We start from the raw sequence: 21,931 nt of genomic DNA on the forward strand, positions 1-21,931 counted from the left end.
TGCACTGGGTTAGCTGGCCAATCAGAGCAGACTGTGCTTGTCAAAGGAGGGGGCTTTGTTGAAAACTACGCGTTTGAGAGAGGCGGGGCATAGAGGACCTACAATAATGTACAGTATTTGAAAAATAATGTGTTTTTTGAACATTAAAGCATGTCAACATATTCTGTTACACCAAATACACAAAATAATGATCTTTAAAATAGCATCATATGATCCCTTTAATATTGTTGTGGGATTTTTTTTTATTTGAAATAGACATTATATATATAATAATAACATTATACATATCTCTACTGCCACTTTTGATTATCTTAATACTTAAAAATATTAATTTATTTCAAAAAACTAATTTTATTGACCCCAAACTTTTGAACAGAAGTTTACATTTTCATTGAACATATTTGTTTTTGTAGCATTTGAAGAAAGGGGTGGTAAGAGTTCTCCGGCTCTCCGCTCTGCTTTGTCTGGTGCCAGCTCATTGGATGGAATGGTCTATGAGGAAGACTTTGTTTCCTCTCTCGCCAGTAGCCAATCAGCATCCAAGAGAAGTCCCAATGGGCTCAGGTAAAACAAAATAGTTTTAATGCTCAATAGATCACTACCTTGTATATTCCAAATATTTTTATAATTGGAAATAATGATCTTTAAAATAGCATCATATGACCCCTTTAATATTGTTGTGGGATTTTTTTTAATTTGAAATAGACATTTTATATATAATAATAACATTATACATATCTCTACTGCCACTTTTGATTATCTTAATACTTAAAAATATTAATTTATTTCAAAAAACTAATTTTATTGACCCCAAACTTTTGAACAGAAGTTTACATTTTCATTGAACATATTTGTTTTTGTAGCATTTGAAGAAAGGGGTGGTAAGAGTTCTCCGGCTCTCCGCTCTGCTTTGTCTGGTGCCAGCTCATTGGATGGAATGGTCTATGAGGAAGACTTTGTTTCCTCTCTCGCCAGTAGCCAATCAGCATCCAAGAGAAGTCCCAATGGGCTCAGGTAAAACAAAATAGTTTTAATGCTCAATAGATCACTACCTTGTATATTCCAAATATTTTTATAATTGGAAAAAAGGCTGAAGTAAACACAAAATGTCTAGTATTCAGCCTGAAGAGGGCAGTGTTGCTCTATAATCATACCATCCTTCAGATTTCACGTGCTCCATGTAGAATCATATACATACGGATAAACTCTGATGCCTTCTCTCCACAGTAATGGCCACGGTCGGTTCAGTCCTCCAGATGAGGTGCTAAGTGTTAGATCTGCATACAGTAACAGAGCTGGGGCGAGATCTCAACATTCACCAGCTCTTACACCCCTCTCCTCTCCACACTCAGCCAGCTCAAGCAGCAAGAGAGGTCAGATATGTTATAGAGGTTCACATCATGTGATCTTGAGTGTAGTACAGTGTGAAATCCATTTCTGTGCTCCGTGTACATTCCTATAGGGATATATCAGAAGTACTGGTACATAAACACCAGTATATTTGTAGAATCAGCAATACTGACTGAATTTTACTTATGTTGGTTGTGAACACTGACATTTTTGTATCATGATTACATTCCTAATTTCATCTGTGTACATTCCTACAGCTTCAGAAAGGAGCTTGCTGGAGGGACAAAGAAACACATCCTCTGCAGTCTCTGATCTCCCTGCTGAGGGTTTTAAGAAGAGCGGCTCAGAGAAAGCATCCAGTCGCAGCTCTCACAGGAGCGTGGACACAGACAGCACACTGGGGGGTGTCTCAGTCCACTCCATCCATAGGTAAGGCCTGGTAAACACATTAACTCACACTGGTAAAATGTAAACCTTGACGCAATGGTAGGTCTAACAAAAGCATCTGAACAGTCTGTTGCATGTATCTTCATTGCATTTTTAACGTTGGCATAGTTGAAGTTTTAAAAAGAGAAAAGCTTTGATTTTGATTTACTAGTACAGTCATCTTTCATTGCCATTCTACTAGTCTGCATGTCACCGGACATGAACTCGGACATTTTGAGCACAGAACGTAAATATCTTTAAACGCAATATCCATGCTGTTCCTGTTTATCATAATTATTAGAACCCAGAGGAGCCAATGTCAGTATTAGTTCTGCTATATGTCAGGTGGAGGGTATAAGTGTTCAGCCTGCTGTAGTTTTTCAGAAAGCGAGACGGGAGGCAACATGCACATTCACACTGGTTCTTTTGTTCAGTAGGTTAGCTGTGCTGCAGGTCAGGCTCATTGCCAATGAGATATTTCCCCCTAGTGTGACATTCGAGCCTCCCTGTGGCATTTGTTGAAGCCTGCGAGTCAGATTCCCCTCATGCCTACCCGTGTTTTCAGCTGTATCTTCCAGAGATGTGGTCTCTGGATGGGTTTATACAGCAGCAGAGAGTTTTAACTGGATTAACATACGTTTAAGGGATACTCCCATCATCGGCGCACTTCTTGGACATTATTTCCAGCTACAGTAGCACAAAGACCTTATTGTTAAGAGATACTGGACTATTGGAAGTTTTGGTTGTTACAGTAGAGTGGTGTGCACCATTCAGCTCAACCTGTTAGCTTGTACCATATTTTTTATCTTATTAGTATTTTTAGCTCAAAAAGTTTACCTTTTAGATTAATTTTCAATTAGAAAATGTTGTTAAATAATCTATGTGAAGTTGGTTTGTTTATTAAAACAAATAACAAAATAACAAAAATGTATCAATACAAAATCAAATATATACAGCTATTAAAATGTATTGCTTTTTTAAATAATGTTGTTATCATTATTCTCAATAATATTAATAATAAACTTTTTTTTTTCAAAACTAGCTTATTGACCCCAACTACTACTACTAATATTGTTAATATTTATTCTTCTTATTATTATTAATTATTTTTATTTCCCTGTTTTGTTTCATTAGTCATTTTGGCTCTGAGGGAAAGAAATCTCCCCAAAGCGCTCGTACAACTCCTGCCGCTGGTTCTCCAGCCAGCTCTGGTTCTTCCCGGTTGTCTCCAGGTGACAGTATCCCAATCAGAGGGTCTGCCCAGGGGTCAGGTTCCCCTCACGCAGCTCTGCCCAGTTCCTCCTCATCAGCTGACAGGGCTAAATCCAACCCCTCACCCCATACTCAAAGCCCAGGAAGAACAGAGCACAGGACTGCAGGTAAACTGACTGTCTAGATTTTTGTCTAACTTGTAAGCAACTGCAATTCTAAAGAAGTCTGCTGTGATGGAAAAAGAATTTCAGTTCAGGAATGGAATTGGTTTACTTGCTCTTCTATGTGTCCCCAGGTTCAGCAGAGCTCCAGTTTGCTCCTGGGGTCCTCCAGCAGCGCCTGTCTGCTGAGCTCAGTTACCTGGATGCAGTGGAGGAGTCAGTGCGACAGCTCGGTAATGTGGAGCGAGTGAGAGGCGTGTCTCTCGCTCAGCAGGAAACTGTCTCGCTCGCTCAGATTCTCAAGGTGAAGTTATGCACCTGCTAAAGTGATTATCTGACCTGCTGTGGTCATGTGGCCATGTATTTGAGGGTGACCTTTAACCCGCGTCTCTTGCAGTCTCAGCAACAGAGGCATGAGCGTGAACTGTACTTGCTAAGGATGAAGGCAGAGCAAGAAGCCCTCGAAACACAACGGCAACTGGAAGAAAGCAGACAGAAAGCTGCACAGGTATTTGCACCAATTTGTTAATAGTTTAGGATCTTTTGTTGAGGACATTTCATGTCAGTTTGATTTGTTTGTTTCATTTGAAAGCTGTTTGTATGATAGGTGCGCTCTGGTATACTGGTATTCTGGTATGTATATATTTTTTAACAGTACTGAACGAGTTTGCATGTATAAATAGATCTACAACAGGGGTGGCCAACTTTGGCCATGGAGAGCCTGCAGAGTATTGCTCAAACCCTAATCAAACATACCTGAACAAGCTAATCTGTGTTTAAGGGTTAATAAAAAGCTACAAGGTAGGTTGGTTTTTGTCAAGGTTGGAGCAAAACTCTCCAGAACTGACATTGACCACCCCTGATCTACGAGGGAAGGATGATGAAATCAAAATCTGATTCAGACCAAGTTAAAAATGGCAGCTTTAGTTAAATGATTTGCATGTTTTTATAAACGGATACTTGTGTTGGATTCAAGGCCCATGCAGAGCTGCAAGAGGGTTTACTCCAGTCTCAACGGCAGGCTTTAGGAGGTTTGCACGAGGCCACAAACAAAATGATAAACCAGCAGGTTGAGGCTGCATGCCACACAGCTGAAACGGCACAACACATTAAAGAGGTGAGCTTTTTTCCCCCAAATAATTCTGGATTGAGTCACTGAAAATCTAATTTTATTTCTAAATATAATTACCAATAATTATGATTGTTTTAAGAAGCATAAACTGGACAGAACAGATAGAAGGGTTATTATTAAATAAGCTAAACATATTAAAAACTATTTTGTTAATTGAAATAAAGGAAAATTAAAATACAAGTATAAAATGAAAAACTTTTTAGACAATTAGAAATTAAGTTAACTGGAAATAAAAGCTGAACGAAAACCTAAACAGTAAAAAAAGAATAATAAATACATTAAAAAAACAGGCACAAAACAAAAATATTAAAAGTTTAACAAAAATTGTCAGCTTTTTTTAAATTTTATTTTTATAAAAGCTTAAAACTAATTCAAAATATTTATAAATGCTCTAATAGTATATAAATAATACTAGAATAATACTAGATAGAAATTCCATTCATTTATTTCTATTGGTGGATCACAGTTGACAATATGGCTTGTATGTAGAGTCTTTTTACAGTATTTGGACAAATTTTTGTAATTAAATCTTGACTCAATGAAAATAAATGATGAAATGCCTAAAGATTCTCAGTCCTACTAAATATCTAATACACAAACTCTTGGGTATTTAATTGTATGCTAGAAAACCCCCAAAAGTTTAGAAACAAGATTACATGCTTATCTTCTCAGAGTGTAAAGTATCCTCCCTCAAGGCACGGTGGCTCTTTCTTTAAAGTCAGCTTAAAGAATTAAAAGTGTATTTGACCGTCTCTCTCTCTCTCTCTCCCTATAGATGACTGAGCTGGCTCGTTCACAGATTGCAGGAGCGTTAAGTGTTCCTGGCCCCTCCATTATGACCCTGTATGATCAACAGAAACAGCACAAACGCGGTTTGAAACCGCAGCAGCCACACCCCCACACTAACAGGTAACTCACTCACCTCAGACATGGCCATTCACTATTCTGATTCTTCTTCCTGAACCATGCTTCAGCTTCACTTAAGCATAAAAGCCAGATAATGTTCTGCATTAAAGGAATAATTCATCGGGAAATTAAAATCTATCATTATTTCGTGTTGTTCCAAACATTGGATCTTATGTGAAAGTTTGAATATGCAAAAGTGCAGATGAGAAATGAGAGCCACGGCAGGGGATTTGGAACAACATGGAGATGAGTAAATCATAATGGTATTTTTATTTTTTGGATGAACTGTCCTTTTAACCATGTTTTCACTTTCCATTTTCTAATGTGGAAGATTTTTTCAAATTTGTCATGTTAGTGACCGTGATCTATACATCAGTAATGATGCTGTTTTGGATCTTCTCCAGTAGCTGGATGAGTGAGCTGTCTCCTGAGAGACGTACGAGTCCATCAGAGGTCGAGACTCCACCAGACAGCCTCTCAGAGTCCATCCCTTCCAGGAGACCCACCATCAGGTAACGCCATGTACTTTTCATTTTAGCCAATTTTTCTTTTACAGCACAAATGAATGGTTTTATAGAACATAGTGTGTAAATGCTGATCTCTCTGTTTTTAAGTGGTGGTGGAAGCAGTAGTACCCAACTGAGTCCACCTCGTTCTGATCAAAAGGAGAGGAAGACACCAGGAAAAGACAGGAGCAGTAGTTCAGTGGAGGACCAGGCTCACACCACTGCCGATGACTCCCTTTGCTCGGACAATGTGCGAAGCCCACTTGAAGAGAAAGGTAAAGCTCACATTTTTTGGGGCAAGCAACTTAAATAGTCTGTCCTGAGAAATGTGAGCTGTTTTGACCACTTCCTGTCTATTCCTCCAATCAGCGGACAGTGCCTCCATCACCACAGAGTACTCTGTGAAGTTTGATGACTCTATGACAGAGGATGACATTGAGGAAAGATCGTTCCGCTCTCTTTTACCATCTGAGGCCCACCGACGCGAATCGCTGGACAGGAGGCCCAGTCCTCATCCCGACTCTGATGACGACCACAGCCATGACAGATCCAGCCCCAGAGCGAGCTCAAAGGTGACATCCTGTCAGCTCTCCTCATGCAGCATAACTCTGACCCCAGTTGTGTTCAGTACAAACAAGCCTGTTGTGTTTTGTTCTATTTGGTTGTCATAGTTGGAGTTTGTTTGTGTTTTCCTGGTGTGTTGATAAGAAGCTCTTTGTATGGGATGGATAAGTGACTCAGCTCTTGTTTTTCCCCTGCAACCATATCACGTTATACACAGCAGGATGGCAGCATGCCCTTCTCAAGTGGTCAGGACAGCTTCTCGAAGTTCACCATGGATTTGGTGAGTCAGTACATGAAGGAGGAGGAAGTTCGCGCTCAACACCAGAATTCTCTGCTGCGTCTGCGTCAGAAGGCCCTCCGAGAGAAGACCAAGGCTGAACTGGCCTGGCTGGAACACCAGAAGAGGCAGGACAAACATTCATTAACATGAAATCAAAATGGACCATATTTTCTTTCTTAATAATTGCTCTGGTTTATATTAGTATTATTCAAAAATGCAAATTTTCAAAAGAAAAAAATAAGGTTTGTTTAAACTTTCACTAAAATGTAATAACATTCATTGCCTCTGAAATGAATGACTGTTCTTGTAATCAAGGTTGCACAGGTCGGGAGAAAATAATAATTTGTCTCACCCTAAATTTTCCACGCTATATTCCCTGCTTGGTAACTCCATATATACACAACTGTTCAAAAGCATCAGTAATCGGAAAAGGGGAAAAGGGGAAGTCGTGGCCTAATGGTTAGAGAGTCGGACTCATAACCCAAAGGTTGTGGGTTCGAGTCTCGTACCGGCAGGGATTGTAGGTGGGGGGAGTGAATGTACAGCGCTCTCTCCCACCTTCAATACCACGACTGAGGTGCCCTTGAGCAAGGCACTGAACCCCCAACTGCTCCCCGGGCGCCGCAGCATAAATGGCTGCCCACTGCTCCGGGTGTGTGTGTGTTCACTGCTGTGTGTGTGCACTTTGGATGGGATAAATGCAGAGCACTAATTCCGAGTATGGGTCACCATACTTGGCCACATGTCACGTCACTTTTTTTAAAAAAAAAATTTTTTAATATTATTATTAATGTTTTTGAAAGAAGTGTCCTGTTCATGAAGGCTCCAATTATTTAAGAAATCATTCTAATATGCTGATTTGGTGCTCAATAAATATGTCACGTCACTTTTTAAAAAAAAATTTTTTTTTTATATTATTATTAATGTTTTTGAAAGAAGTGTCCTGTTCATGAAGGCTCCAATTATTTAAGAAATCATTCTAATATGCTGATTTGGTGCTCAATAAATATTTATTATTGTCAATGTTAAAATTATTGTGCTTTCTAAACCATAATATTTTTTTTCAGGATTCTTTGAAGAATATACTGTTCAAAAGAACAGCATTTATTTAAAATATAAATCTTTTGTAATCTTTTGTTAAATGATTTTACTGTTACTTTTGATCAATTTAATTGTATATTTGATCAATTTAATTGAATAAAAAAAATCTGTCCCCAAACTTTTGAACAGCGATGTACGTCTCATAACTGAAATTAAATATGTTGTGGTATGTTTTGGTCAAGTTGCACCATTTTTTTGTAAGTTAAATCTCATATGTTGAAATAGAACTCCATACATTTAAAGGCAATAGTATGATCAGCTTGATTAACATTGTTGAACTGTAGTGACATGCTCCTCATCTTCTTTCTTCTCCACTAGGCGTCTCAGAGATAAAGGAGAGGATGATAAGATGCCACCCCTTCGTAAGAAACAGAGAGGCTTAATACTGAAGCTACAACAGGAACAGGTGACATTCATATGTGGATTTACGAGATGATCTATTAGCTACACTTGCAAATTAATGTATAATAAATTAAATAGTCATGAATTAATTAAATGTTGTCATGTTTAAAGGCTAAAATGTTGCTGTGTTGTTTATCCCCAGGCGGAGATCAAACGACTGCAGGAGGCCAATAAAGCAGCGAGGAGGGAGAGACAGCTGCTCCTCAAACAGCAGGAGGAGATTGAAAGAATGAGGCACACAACACTCAAACTCAAAGAGCGGCTCAAAAGCGCCGACACAAAGCTGGTCAGTCCTCTGAAAGATTGTGGTTTCTTAATCTTCCTAAATAAAAGCTTTTTTGTATCTTGTAAGTACTCTATATGTAGTGTATTGAACATATCGCACTTTTTTTTTAATGAAACATCTGCAGGAATCACCTGTTTCAAGTGTGGCGGAGGAGTCTGCTCCGCCCAGCGTGATTGTGACAGATGCAGAGACCCGTAGCCCCTCCCCCATGTCTGTGTCGGGCAGTGAAACCAGTAGCATCATGCAGAAACTGAAAAAGATGCGGTCTCACATGGACGAAAAGTAAATAAACCCTCATGCATGTTTCTTTTCTAGCCTTCCATCTTTTCCCTCTTCTGTCCTCTCAAATAATGCATTGGTTTGTAAAGTCATTTGATTATATTAACCAAACTTTAATGACCTTATCAGAATCAGAATCAGAATGAGCTTTATTGCCAGGTATGTTTACACATACGAGGAATTTGTTTTCGTGACAGAAGCTTCCACAGTGTAACAGAATGACAGTGACAGAACAAAAAACAATATGTTATGTTGTGCAAACCTCTTTCAAGAAGGCCAAACAAACAATGAATGTTTAATGTACTCAGGAGCGATTTCTTATTTATGACTAGCTAATGCTACTAATAACATGTATTCATTTCTTCGAGGTTCGTCTACAGCTTGCTGACCATGTGACATTTTAAAGTGTTTATTTCTTATTATTTATTTCTGTGTGCACAGTGTTTGGTTTGAACATAAGCGTGCTCTGTGTAGGAAAACACCCCTCTCCCTTTATGAAAGGAGGAATCTTTCACATCTAAAATAGTGAACAGCTTCCTTATGCCACTAGTAAACAGGATGTACATTCTGCCAGTGAGATTTCTGAAACAATCTGCAGGTCATTGAGGTTTCTCTAATGCGTTTCATGACCTCCACATGTTTTCTAAATGCTTTGTCTATTGTGTGTAATGTCATTCTCCCATATTCAGCCACTCAATCCTTGACAACAGGTTCTTGTTTACAATCATATATTGACAACTGGTGAGGGTCGTCCAATTGGTCAGAAACTTTTCATAGCACTGACACAAATATTTTTGTCCTGAGAATAAAATTTGTACACAGAGGGAAGGGGATTTCACGCTTGTCTGATTCAACTAATCACATGCTGTGTTGTGATTGTAGCACCGTTCACACACTTCTGCTCACTTTCTAGCTCTCACTAATAGCATGATGATCTCTTTTGTATAACTTCCAGCTGTATTTATTCTGTACTCATCGGTATAATCACTTTATCCTGCATCTCATTCAAAGTGATTTGTAATCCAGTCTAGGCAGCTCTTTTTTTAAAAGCAAAGATAATTGTGATTTGCATTGTCGTCTTCCCTTTATTTAGTTCATTTAATATATTAATGTATTTACCCTCTTATCACAGCAAAATTTGCAGAATAACTCCCTTGACATGCCTGCATAGAGAAACAACTTGTTAATTTCACAAAGAAATGTCTGGGTCATAGATCTACAGCATAAACAGTTGTTAAAAAAAAAAAAATTTGAAATCAGCATAAATGAATTCATACTACCATTATGTATATTCACAGGTGTTCATAACAAACATACTTATGAATAATTCTGTTTAAAAAAATTATTTTTATTGCACTACTACTTTTTTGTTCACTTAAGGTACTTAGAATTGAACTTTAATTGTGTCAGTCCAAAAAATCTTAACAGTCCTAAATATTATTTTAATTTTGGGAAGACACGGGTGTTTCTGATAATTTTGTGAGACTCTCCAGACTGCTGTTTGGGGCAGATAAATGTTTCCAGGCCACTTTTCCAGAAAAGCTTGTAATTACCAAGACCTTTCATCTTACTCGTAAACTTTTTTTTTTTGACTTGTTTGTAAGTATGACACTCAAAGGTAGTGGCTTGTTAAGGATTTGCAGCATGTAGTTAACCGCTAAAAGTCAATAACTGGTTGATGTGTTTGTTGCACAGTAGCTAGAGAAAAATAAGGATACACATGTTTACACTCAATCTCTCTTTCTGTCTCCATATCTGTGTTTCTTATGTCTCTCTATCTCTTTCTCTCTCTACTCTTTTATTATTTCATTCTCTCCAACACTGTTCTTCTTGATTTTTGACTGTCCTCTCCTCTGCTTCTTCCTTAGACACTGTTCTCCTGTCCATTATTTCTTCTCTGTCTTTACGGCTCATCACTGGGCCTCTCTGTCTGTCTGTCTCCCAAAACTCCACCCCAAATTCCAGCTCTTTATCTACAGCCAGTTGGTCAGGTACAGTTACCCACAATCCTCCTCTCTCTTCTCGTCCCTCCCTCCTCCCCTCTCTCAGCACCTATTTCCCATGGAGCATGCTTTTGTTCATCCACTACCACAGCTGGGTTGGTGGGGATAAAAACAGAAAGAGGAATGCAGTGATGAATGGATGGATGAAAAAGTACTGGCTACACCATTCTAAAATGAGCTGATTCTTTGGCTAAAGCTAGTTTGATATTAAGCGTAGTTATTTATCTGACTGGGGAAGATTATTTTTATTTCTATGATTAAATGATTTACCAAAAAATTATTTATCCGTTGTGATTGGTTTTTGAGCCTTTATTTGCTGATCAAATACAGGTAAATGTTTTGAAAATAATTACCCTCAATCTCAAAGCCAAAGATTAGACTTGTTTAAATCATGGTGGGTTAAATGAGTGATTTCTGGGTCTTACGTCTTTTGTCTCTGTGGTGTGATCCTGTCAAATCCAGTCTTTGCCTTGTTGCTAGTCTGTTTTGTATTAATATGTAAATGTAATTTATTTATGGTGAATCTCACGAAAACATGTCTACATTTTACATTAAATTCAAGGGGGAAAAATAAAAGTCTATTTTGCATACATGAAGACTGTTTATGAGCATCAACTTTACAAGAAATTGTAAAGTGACCATCAAATTATACAAGAAAATGTATACCTCTAAATGTTCATTCCTGTAATGCAACAAAATTATTTTTACATGATTTCTTATTAATTTTTATGTTGTAATGTTTCATTTATATTTTTATGGTCATTATACTCTCATTAATGTAATATAAAAATATTTAATATTAACATTTATTTAAATTTATATTATTTGCATTACAGAAATAAGAGGGGTTGAATTATTTAGTAAGTTAATTGTCATGAAAATCACAATGTAAATAATCTTAAATATAGGGATTATTGTCTTTTTGAAAAATATACTTTTTTTCTGATTTGTTGTGAAATACAACCCCAACAACTTTCGTGAGCTTCAACCATGCACCACACACAAAGCGTCTCCGTTAAATCAGTTCTTGAACTTTGTATCGTGGTGAGTGGAGACCGGGAGGAATATCTCTTTTCAGACAGGCCGGGCAGACTGATATATTGTATGCTTCTGAATAATGCTAGTTTAGGACTTCTTCATCTGCCCAATGGCCACAGTAAATCTTAACTCCAGCCCCTGATTAAATAAGTGTAGCCCGCGATGAGCTAATGAGTATATATGACTGAGGCAACATAATACAATTTATGGTTAGATGAAGATGGCCGCTGTATTCACGAGGCAAGACGATTGCTTTTAGATAAAGCCATCTGTTTTTCTCTAACATGTTTTTAATTATCTTAAACCTCAATGAAAAAGCCAGGCGGGTTTGATCTAGCAGACCAAAGTCATGATACATGGAGGTCTTTTTTCTGAAAAAATAATGACCTGCCTTCAGTGAAGCACAAGTTTTTACCTGGCACAGCTTGCTAAAATGATAAATATGCTTGTAATATTCAGTACAGCTTGTGAAATTCTAATTCTTCAAATTTCACTTTAATGTGCTTTATCTTGTCTAAAATCTATACATTTGTATTGCCAAAGCCTTATTTATATATATATATATTTTTGTTTTTTTTCTGAAAGCAAATGCACAATCAAATAATTCCATTGCAGGATTGCACTTACAGAGACAAAAGCCTATCACTGTTTGTCAAAACCCTGGGTGGAACCTACGTGTTTCAGTTTGTCAGGAGTTTGTCTCCATGTGTGTCACCCATGAGTTGTATCAGATGCATGAGTTTTACCCTGATAAGGATATTAAAGGCACAATAGGGCTATTTTTCCCATTAAAATTAATGCGGGTCACCAAGTGGAGCCGTGCCTGTTTTGGGAAGCATGTTTTGGAGTGTGAATGTGTGTGTGTGTTTATGAGGGTTTGTGTGGGTGCACATCCTTTGCAAAAGAGACTAATCTGGTGTTTGAAGAAGGTGGGTGAGTGGCATTATTTGGACCTCTGCTTTGCCTGCTTTTGTTGGTGGTCTGTCTACAAATTGTGTCACTTTGCTTTACACAATCTTGTTCTCCCTTTTTCTGCCTTTTCTATCTCTCTTTGTCTCCTTCACTCTCTGTCTTGTAGGTTTCTCACTAAAAGGGAGCAGCAGTTAATGCAGAGGCGCAGACATGCGGAGGAGCTTCTTGAGTGGAGACAGCGGTTGGATGCGGAGGAGGCCGAAGTGCGCCACATGGAGAAACAAGCTCTGGCGGCCTGGGAAAAACAGCAGCAGTCACGCAACAGAACACCACTGCAGCAGCGCAGCCGGGAAAGTGAGCGCAGTAAAACCAGCGGTGGACAAGAGAGTCCCACAGGACAAGGTGAAGAGTGTGAAAAAGGTATTGAGATGGAAAGGAAGTGATATTGAAAGTATTCTTCTAATGCACGGCCGGTATATGCACATCAGTAACCGCAGATCAGTTGTACTCCATCTATACTTCTGTTCAAAAGAAATTATACCTTTATTTGGCAAGAACACATTAAATTGATCAAAAGTGACAGTAAAGACATAAAAGATTTCTATAGCAATAATTGCTGTTCTTTTAAAATTTCTATTCATTCTTGAAAAATGTATCAAGGTTTCTACAAAAATATTACATAGCATTAAGCAGCACAGCTGTTTTCAATGATAATAATGAAAAATGTTTCTTGAGAGCTAAATCAGCATATTAAAATGATTTCAGAAGGAACATGTGACAGAAGACTGGAGTTATGACTGCTGAAAATTCAGCTTTGCCATCACAGAAATAATTTTTTTAAATATATTAAAATAGAAAAGTTATTTTAATTTGTAATAATATTTCACACTGTTAGTGTGGTACTGTATTTTTACTCAAACAAATACACCATCTTACCTACCCCAGATTTTTAAATGTTAGCTAGTTTTGTAAGTCAGTGTATAAGAACGTCAAAGCAATGATTATGAATTGAACTGTTACATTTTGTGTATCTGTATGCATGCTCTCACAGAAGCAGGCAGCGAAGATGATGACTCCCCAGCATTGTCTGTGTCCAGCGTGCACACTGATTTGTCAGTTCTAGAGCAGCTGGCCAGCCCTTCCTCAGACCAACCTGTCTCTGAGCTACACTCTCCTCATACGGGCAACAGCCCTGCCCCTGATACCCTCTACTCACCTGAGTTTAATGCCACAGACAGCAAACAGGTGAAAACTGAAACTATACATAGAGCGACACTGAGTTTTGTAAAAAAAGAAAAAAAAAGTGTTTAATTCTGCATCTAATGTTTATGTGTTCGAGTTACAAGTAGTCCAAAGTTGTTTATGTGCTGTTTCATTAAACAGGGTTGATTATAGCTCTCTTTGGTGAGTGTGATTTACATGTCCTGACCTTGGATCCCTCTTCCTGTATGTGTTGCAGTCTCCTCCAGAGAAAGCCAACCTCAGCTCTCTTCAGCATTCAGACAGTAGCCTGCCTGGGACTGTCACTGGCACTAGCGGAAGCAGCAAGATGCAGGTGCGCTCCAGCTCCAAGACCAGTGAGGCCTGCACCAGTGACCCTCATTCGGCCACTCCTTCCGGTAAGATCCTTGCTGCCCCCATTAGACTTTGAAAATTATCTGGATTTGCTCTATCAACGTAATGTAGACTTTTTTTTTTTTTGAAGACTGCAGCATATAGAATAGTTTCATGTAGCATTTTGCTCTTAATCCATTTTATCCTTGGTCTTTTTTTTTTTTTTTACTTAATTTATTTATTTTTCAAATCATAGTTCTTAAGGTGCTACGTACCTGGTATGTTAATTTAGCCTGCTCCAGTTTATCCTTTACATCATTTCTAAATTGGATATGTGAATGCAGGAAGAGGAACACTGTGCCAGCAAAATATAATGCTCTGTTTATCTCTGTGTGCACTTCTCTGGATCAAACCACTTAGTCATGTTATAGCAGCACAGATGAGTCTACCTGCCTTATACAGATGATCTGTCTTAAAAGAGAGACTGTGCTAAAAGAAATTGTGCTTCTTTTAAGTTTAAAACATTGCCTATCTTTATTATTTAAATGTTGTACTTTGTCACAATGTTTAGTGCCATCTTAAGCATTTTTTTTTTTTAAAGCAAAGACAATGTTTTGACACTGGTTTTTTTATTTTTTATTTTTTATTTTTTTGTTCTCTTACCTCAGAGACCACATCTGATCAGAGTGATATTGAGAGCCGTATTCATGCCCTCAAGGACGAGCTCCGTAAACGCAAATCTGTGGTGTATCAGCTAAAGAAAGAGCAAAAGAAGAGGCAAAAAGAGCGACTGAAAGCTCAGGAGGCGAGTCTGCTGAAACAGTTGGAGGTCAGCCATCGTCTCCTTTCATATTCACCTATTTCTGTGTGCTGTTCATCTTAAAGAAAGCACTTGTCTTGCTGTATTATTTTGCTATATTTTTTAATTGGCTATAAAAAAAAATGTCAGTATGCTTTATTTGTTAATGTTTGTCTTCCTCTGGTTCCCCAGTCATATAATGATTTTATTCAGAAGACCAAGGCTGAGTTGAGTAAAGAGCCAGACAGCACTCCAGCTACTAAACCCCAGATTAAAACTCCCACGTCAGCCACTGAAAAGCCTCGGATAAAACCCCCTCCGCTTCAGAGGTCAGCCTTGACATTTACCAATCATTTTTAATTTACTCTTCATTCTGATTTTTTTTTTTTTGGTATACTTCACATAACATTTGATGCATGGTTACTTTACAGGCCTGAGACTAGCAAGAACTGGAAGATCGTCACAGAATCTGAGAAATCAGAGACTGTGCCCACGGAGACATCAGCAGATAAAGGTGCAATGCCTTTTAGACTAAAAACATGATTATTGGCATTAACAATATTGATTTAGACCAAATTAAAAGTATACATAATGTTAAAATTGTGTATGTTGCCTGCCTTTGTTAGCAGATGATGTTGCACCATCAAGACTTCATAAGTATTCATCAGAACATGATGAATTCACCCCGCCGGACAAGATCTCTCGTCTTCCAGAGAAATTTGAGGCCAGTGCAGACACTGAAGATGAAGATTCATCATGTGATGACCAGCCAAATAGTAAAAACAAAGGTTCTGAGAAGCAGTTAGAGCACAGAAATCTGCTAAACAAAATTAAAGGAGAAAAATCTGACCTAGATTTGCATCCTGAGACTAGAGAGCCTTTGGATGAGCATGAAAAGCCATTGGAAATTAACATCAAACAACTTTCCACTGGGCAAAGCACCTTTTTTAAATCTCAGCATAACCTGGATTTTAATGATATTGACTGCAATATCATTAAGGACTGTGACAAAAGTCAGCACACAGTGCCTAACGGCAGAGACAGGGACATTCTCAAATTCGAGGACACATCTGTTGATAATGTTGTTCCATTGCTCAATAATTTAGATAAAGGTACATCCAAAAAACAAAAGCAGGAAGAGGAACCAACAGCAGTCATTTTGGACTTGTTGGTTGAGGATAAGAAGTCCAGAGTTGATGGTCTTCCGAAAACCACTGACATCTCAATCGAGGAGGCCAGTCTCGATAATAGAGAAGACTTGAATAACAAAAGGGCTTTGACTATCCTAGCAGATAAACTTGTGGAAAACTTCTTAAGTGATGCGGTGAAGCAATTTCAGAAGATCAAGAAAGACAAAGAGGAGAAGTTATCAGCTGCTAACCAGTTCAAAAGAGACTTCATCAATGAAGATGATGGACTTGGAAGCAACAACTTTAAGTCTCAGAGCAGGTCTTCATCTAAAACAAAGACGGACAGTTTCCACACCTTCTTTGATGATGATCAGGAGGAACTTTCATCTCCAGAGCATTGCAACAGACCTGTAAGTGACCATTTTGATTTATCTAAAGATCCTATAATAGATGAAATGAGAAACCAGTTAAAAATAACCCAGTCTTCAAAGTTATTTATTGAAATTAAGTGAATGATTTACCCAACAAGCTGATAACATTGCTGATGTGTAATGCTTAAGTTGACATTTCCAGCTGTATTGACAGACATCTAGGGGCTGATGTTACCTTGGAACCCTCTTTTTAGGCCTGCAGTGTGTTGCAAAGTTCAAAAAGAGAATGTAAAGATAAATCAGATATTCTCTTGATGGAAGTTGCAAGAGGTGATCTTGATTAGTGTTAACTATGCTTCTTCAACAGGAGAGCCCTGTCCTGGGTACGAGTGGACAGGAAGAGCTAACTAAACGTCTGGCGGAGCTAGAACTGAGCCGTGAGCTCTTCGATGTCCTTGGTGACGAGCAGGACTGGTTCGATGAGGACTTTGGTCTCAGCTCACGAAAACAACAGCAGAAGCAAAAACATCAACAGCAGCAAGATGGGATTTCTAGCTCCTTGAGTTTGGGTGCGGGGGAACAGGTCATAACACCGCCCAGGCCTGAACTTCCCGTGCAGATGAAGCAACCAGAGGAGCCTGCCATGATTGTTCCTCACACTGTCCAGGAGGTGGAGAAACTGGTCATCGCTGCTACTCAGGAGATCTGGAAAAGCTGCAAACTGGGTTATGGTAGACCAAGCCTGACTGGAGTAGCCAAACCTCAACCCTCTAATATTTTCCTGGAAGGAGACTCCAAAACCAATGACCTGGAGGCTCAATGCCAACAAAGCTACAAACTGGTAGGGATCGAGATGCTGACATTGATGTGTTTGTTTAACTGTGGCAAGGTTTTTGTAGGCATTTCCATGAAGATGAGTACAAATCTTTGCCGTTCTATTTATTTACAGGCCGTCTTTGATTTATCATGGGAGGTCATTCAAGACATCTATGCAGAAGATCCAAAAGTTGATCAGCCACAATGGATGAAGCCGCATCGCCTTAATTCCACCTACTTCCATCGGGTGAAATGCCCCAATGACATCACAACAGTCCAGGTATGCGAGATATCAATGCTGCTTTAAGGAAAGTGGCGTCTCATTATGCTGATTATTTTTATTCTATATTTTAATATACAGTGGGTACGGAAAGTATTCAGACCCCCTTAAATTTTTCACTCTTTGTTATATTGCAGCCATTTGCTAAAATCATTTAAGTTATTTTTTTTTCCTCATTAATGTACACACAGCACCCCATATTGACAGAAAAACACAGAATTGTTGACATCTTTGCAGATTTATTAAAAAAGAAAAACTGAAAAATGCTCAGTATTTAGTAGAAGCACCCTTTTGATCTAATACAGCCATGAGTCTTTTTGGGAAAAATGCAACAAGTTTTTCACACCTGGAATTGGGGATCCTCTGCCATTCCTCCTTGCAAATCCTCTCCAGTTCTGTCAGGTTGGACGGTAAACGTTGGTGGACAGCCATTTTTAGGTCTCTCCAGAGATGCTCAACTGGGTTTAAGTCAGGGCTCTGGCTGAGCCATTCAAGAACAGTCACAGAGTTGTTGTGAAGCCACTCCTTCGTTATTTTAGCTGTGTGCTTAGGGTCATTGTCTTGTTGGAAGGTAAACCTTAGTTCCAGTCTGAGGTCCTGAGCACTCTGGAGAAGGTTTTCGTCCAGGATATCCCTGTACTTGGCCGCATTCATCTTTCCCTCGATTGCAACCAGTCGTCCTGTCCCTGCAGCTGAAAAACACCCCCACAGCATGATGCTGCCACCACCATGCTTCACTGTTGGGACTGTATTGGACAGGTGCCTGGTTTTCTCCACACATACCGCTTAGAATTAAGGCCAAAAAGTTCTATCTTGGTCTCATCAGACCAGAGAATCTTATTTCTCACCATCTTGGAGTCCTTCAGGTGTTTTTTTAGCAAACTCCATGCCGGCTTTCATGTGTCTTGCACTGAGGAGAGGCTTCCGTCGGGCCACTCTGCCATAAAGCCCCGACTGGTGGAGGGCTGCAGTGATGGTTGACTTTCTACAACTTTCTCCCATCTCCCGACTGCATCTCTGGAGCTCAGCCACAGTGATCTTTGGGTTCTTCTTTAGTGTACATTAATGAGGGAAAAAAATTAACTTAAATGATTTTAGCAAATGGCTGCAATATAACAAAGAGTGAAAAATTGAAGGGGGTCTGAATACTTTCCGTACCCACTGTATATCATTTACGTATGTTTATTTGTGTGTATATATATATATTCTTTATTCAGGAATTTGTCACCACTGAGGTATTAAAGTTGTGTGGTCTAAAGAAAGAGCAGAACCAGAAAACAGACTGGCAGAAAATGATCAAATTTGGGCGGAAAAAGAGAGACAGAGTTGACCACATTCTGGTAAGTGTATTTAACCTCATATTCAGAATGCTGGTGTCTGAAATTGCAAAAATGTGTTGATTTATAGAATTTTTTAGACATTTAAATGCATAAGTCTATAATCACTCTTCCTCTTCTAGGTCCAGGAGTTGCATGAGGAAGAATCCCAGTGGGTGAACTATGATGAGGATGAACTTTTTGTAAAGATGCAGCTTGCTGATGGGATTTTTGATGCCTTGCTAAAAGACACAGCTGACGTTCTGACCCAAATCCAGGAGAAGAAGTCCAAAAGAACTCTGTGATGGTGTTCTCATCTGTACAGAGAAATGTTTTAGGTACCTTCTGTTAAACACAAAATGGAGGATTTGGCATAAAAGGACATTCAGTGAGGAATTCCCTTTCAGTCTGCTTGTGCAGGCCACGGAAAGTTGTGGATTCAGGATTCTAGACCTTGTCAGAGGTCTGACTTATCATGGAGATGTTCACATTCTCATCTAGGAAGCCTGATGAACTCGGCTCTTGATGGTCCGGTGTTAATTGTAGCAGCTGTTTGGGTCCAGATTCCCCATACTGTGTCTGTTCATCATTGCTGCTAAAACTGGCTCTGCCATTCTCAAGTCTCATGATTAAAACACAAGGGTCGGATCAAATCAGGACAGACCTAAGGATTTAAAAACTTGTTTTTATTTCCAATTAGATTGTATCATAAGAAACACTTGTTGTTTTTTTTCTTTAATTCTATTAATTTATTTTTTAAAAAGTAACATTTGAATTTGAAAGTAACATTGGAAAGTGTTTAAGGAAAAGATTATTTTACCATTGACATGATTAATTGCAGAACTAAGCACAATAAGTACAATTTGAATGTTGAAATGGCAATACAGTGTAAAGGGATTTGATGCAAGATAATGTTGAATGCAAAAATATGTCAATTATATTTAACTCTGCTTTTTGAAAGCAACAGGAAAACCTCTGGTAATGGTTTTGTTTTGGTCCATACACAACAATGTTGTATTGGCAACACCTGCTACAGTTACTGGATGCCAAAAGATTGAATTGAAATATATGAACTGTGCTAAACACGGACATGCTGGGTTCTAGCCTTAACATTTGCCTTTTATCCCATTCATTTTAAGTGCCTCCATTGTTGCGTTTGCTCACGCACGAGCGACTTTTCCCGGCCTTCCTTTGACCAGTGTTGTGACGGTCCCTTTTGGCTTTAATCTAGTCTTAACTTCTTTTTTCATAGCTGGACAAACCTCTAATACTGTAAGATGTACATTTCTGCCTTACTTTGTGCGTGTACCCATCATCAGAACCTTTTTAAAGTACATTTTTGTGTTTAAAAAAGACAAGTGGTAATGTTACGCTATCTCTGGCACAAGGACACATTTGTTTACTTTTAAAGAAGGCGTTTTACTCATTGTGTACCTTTCCGAGGAACTGCTCAAGGGCTCAGCACGTCCATCTCGTCTGTTATCCACGAATACTGTGATGCACATATTTTTTTTATAAATCAGTCGCCATTACAAGCCTGGTCTCATAAGAAACAGATTATCATCTTATGTGTATAATTAGCTGTAACCAGCCTTTCCTCACCTCTCTAAAAGCTGTACTTTCTGAGCCAGTCTGTCTGATAGTGACCTGCAGCATCATTGTGAGGTTAGATCTAGAGTATTGTGCCGTGTCCGTGGGTTAAACTTCATCTATGCAGCAACAGAGTCTCTGATACCAAGCATCAGTCGCTCGTCCAATAGCATGTCTAATTATATAGGTAACGGAGATCTCTACCTCGTTCTGAAAATAGGCTACTACTAATAGTCTTTTTGGCTAATGCGTTTAAACTTTTAACTGTGGGTGGGAAATTAGGATTTGTGTGGCACAAGTGGTTTGATAATCAGTTTCTACTTTTAAATTGGTAGGTCGTAGAAATGTTTCACATCTCGTAAGTGTATGTGTATTTATAATGATGTACTGTGAGTGACAGAGGTGCACTTGAAGACTTGTAAATTGTTTTACCCATGTAAATATCGTCGATGCCTATCTCCTGTGAGTGGAAGATTGCTGTGAAATTGGACGTGGTTCCTTTTGCTTCCATGTACATATTACAGATATATTTGTTAACTGAACTGATCCTTTGGAAATTGTAAATAAAGATCTCGTCATTTCTCAGTCATAACATTTGCTGTGATATCTTTTACATTTTTTTGTCATGACTTTTTATAATCAGAATGTACAAAATAGGGCCCTTTTTAACAAATGGTTAGTAAAAGATGTGCATGTCTAAATGCTGTTTAAACCCCAGTTTTATTATATATATACAAACACCTTTTAACATTTAAAACTGAAGCAGAATGACATTAAATATTAAGTTTTTGGTTGTTACACTTTGTTAACAGTGAATTGCATGTCAAATAACATTAGCATTTATGCCTTAGCTAATTTTTTCAAAAAAGAGAAACAAAAGTAATTTGCCAAGGAGCCAACAATATTCGTAATGTACAATTCTAGGTTTATTTGACTAGATTAGGAAGTGAGAGAAGAGGAGAAAGTGATCATGACATTGTATGATTTTAGTTGTTGGATACAGTCAAGCAAGTCCAGACCTCTGATGTGGGGGAGGGGGTAAACAGACATTTGATGTATAATTTTGTTAGATACTAGTTCAACACATTCAGCAGTTCTCACAATAAATAAATATCTGTGCCTCTGCTAATGGCACAGCAAAGTGTACTTTAATTGTGACATGTGCCTTGTGTAAAATGTTTAAATTTGGCCTTGGGTGTTATGTACCCAGTCAGAAACTTTGGACAAGAGGCACATACTCAATATGTCAATATTTGAGCAAAGGGTGATTCTGAACGAATGGATCAAGGTGTCAATACTGTCCTAGGAATTACCAAACCTACTCTGGTACATAAATCTAATAAAATCCAGAGATGTATTTCGTAGGTTGGAACAAATATATATACTAAAATTGTGTTATTTTTTAGTTATTTGTGGCAACAAAAAGATATTGATGAAAGGAATGAAAAAAATGGATCTGTCTGGGAATTTAGAGCATATGGTTTGAAATTTCAAAGGCTTGTGATAGATGTGATTAC

General features: G+C 38.4%; 1 protein-coding gene across 1 annotated transcript in view; it reads left to right on the forward strand.

Moving 5' to 3' along the window:
• Positions 1-21,003, forward strand: part of LOC107755286 (centrosome-associated protein 350-like) — a 34,980-nt gene extending 13,977 nt beyond the window's left edge. Inside the window, exons 10-36 of the mRNA XM_016572034.1 lie at positions 414-564; positions 1,228-1,373; positions 1,608-1,779; positions 2,911-3,155; positions 3,284-3,453; positions 3,547-3,657; positions 4,126-4,266; positions 5,057-5,190; positions 5,592-5,699; positions 5,802-5,968; positions 6,063-6,265; positions 6,475-6,662; positions 7,957-8,044; positions 8,183-8,326; positions 8,451-8,608; positions 10,474-10,596; positions 12,725-12,960; positions 13,610-13,803; positions 14,018-14,177; positions 14,781-14,941; positions 15,104-15,240; positions 15,343-15,425; positions 15,541-16,451; positions 16,780-17,253; positions 17,362-17,508; positions 18,726-18,848; positions 18,968-21,003. Of these exons, the coding sequence (XP_016427520.1) occupies positions 414-564; positions 1,228-1,373; positions 1,608-1,779; positions 2,911-3,155; positions 3,284-3,453; positions 3,547-3,657; positions 4,126-4,266; positions 5,057-5,190; positions 5,592-5,699; positions 5,802-5,968; positions 6,063-6,265; positions 6,475-6,662; positions 7,957-8,044; positions 8,183-8,326; positions 8,451-8,608; positions 10,474-10,596; positions 12,725-12,960; positions 13,610-13,803; positions 14,018-14,177; positions 14,781-14,941; positions 15,104-15,240; positions 15,343-15,425; positions 15,541-16,451; positions 16,780-17,253; positions 17,362-17,508; positions 18,726-18,848; positions 18,968-19,129 (5,237 nt within the window). The 3' untranslated portion in view covers positions 19,130-21,003. The remainder of the gene's footprint in view (positions 1-413; positions 565-1,227; positions 1,374-1,607; positions 1,780-2,910; positions 3,156-3,283; positions 3,454-3,546; positions 3,658-4,125; positions 4,267-5,056; positions 5,191-5,591; positions 5,700-5,801; positions 5,969-6,062; positions 6,266-6,474; positions 6,663-7,956; positions 8,045-8,182; positions 8,327-8,450; positions 8,609-10,473; positions 10,597-12,724; positions 12,961-13,609; positions 13,804-14,017; positions 14,178-14,780; positions 14,942-15,103; positions 15,241-15,342; positions 15,426-15,540; positions 16,452-16,779; positions 17,254-17,361; positions 17,509-18,725; positions 18,849-18,967) is intronic.
• Positions 21,004-21,931: the final 928 nt, after the last annotated feature.

This window comes from Sinocyclocheilus rhinocerous, unplaced genomic scaffold (assembly GCF_001515625.1).
Source record: "Sinocyclocheilus rhinocerous isolate Xijiao unplaced genomic scaffold, SAMN03320098_v1.1 scaffold2637, whole genome shotgun sequence".
NCBI lineage: Eukaryota > Metazoa > Chordata > Actinopteri > Cypriniformes > Cyprinidae > Sinocyclocheilus > Sinocyclocheilus rhinocerous.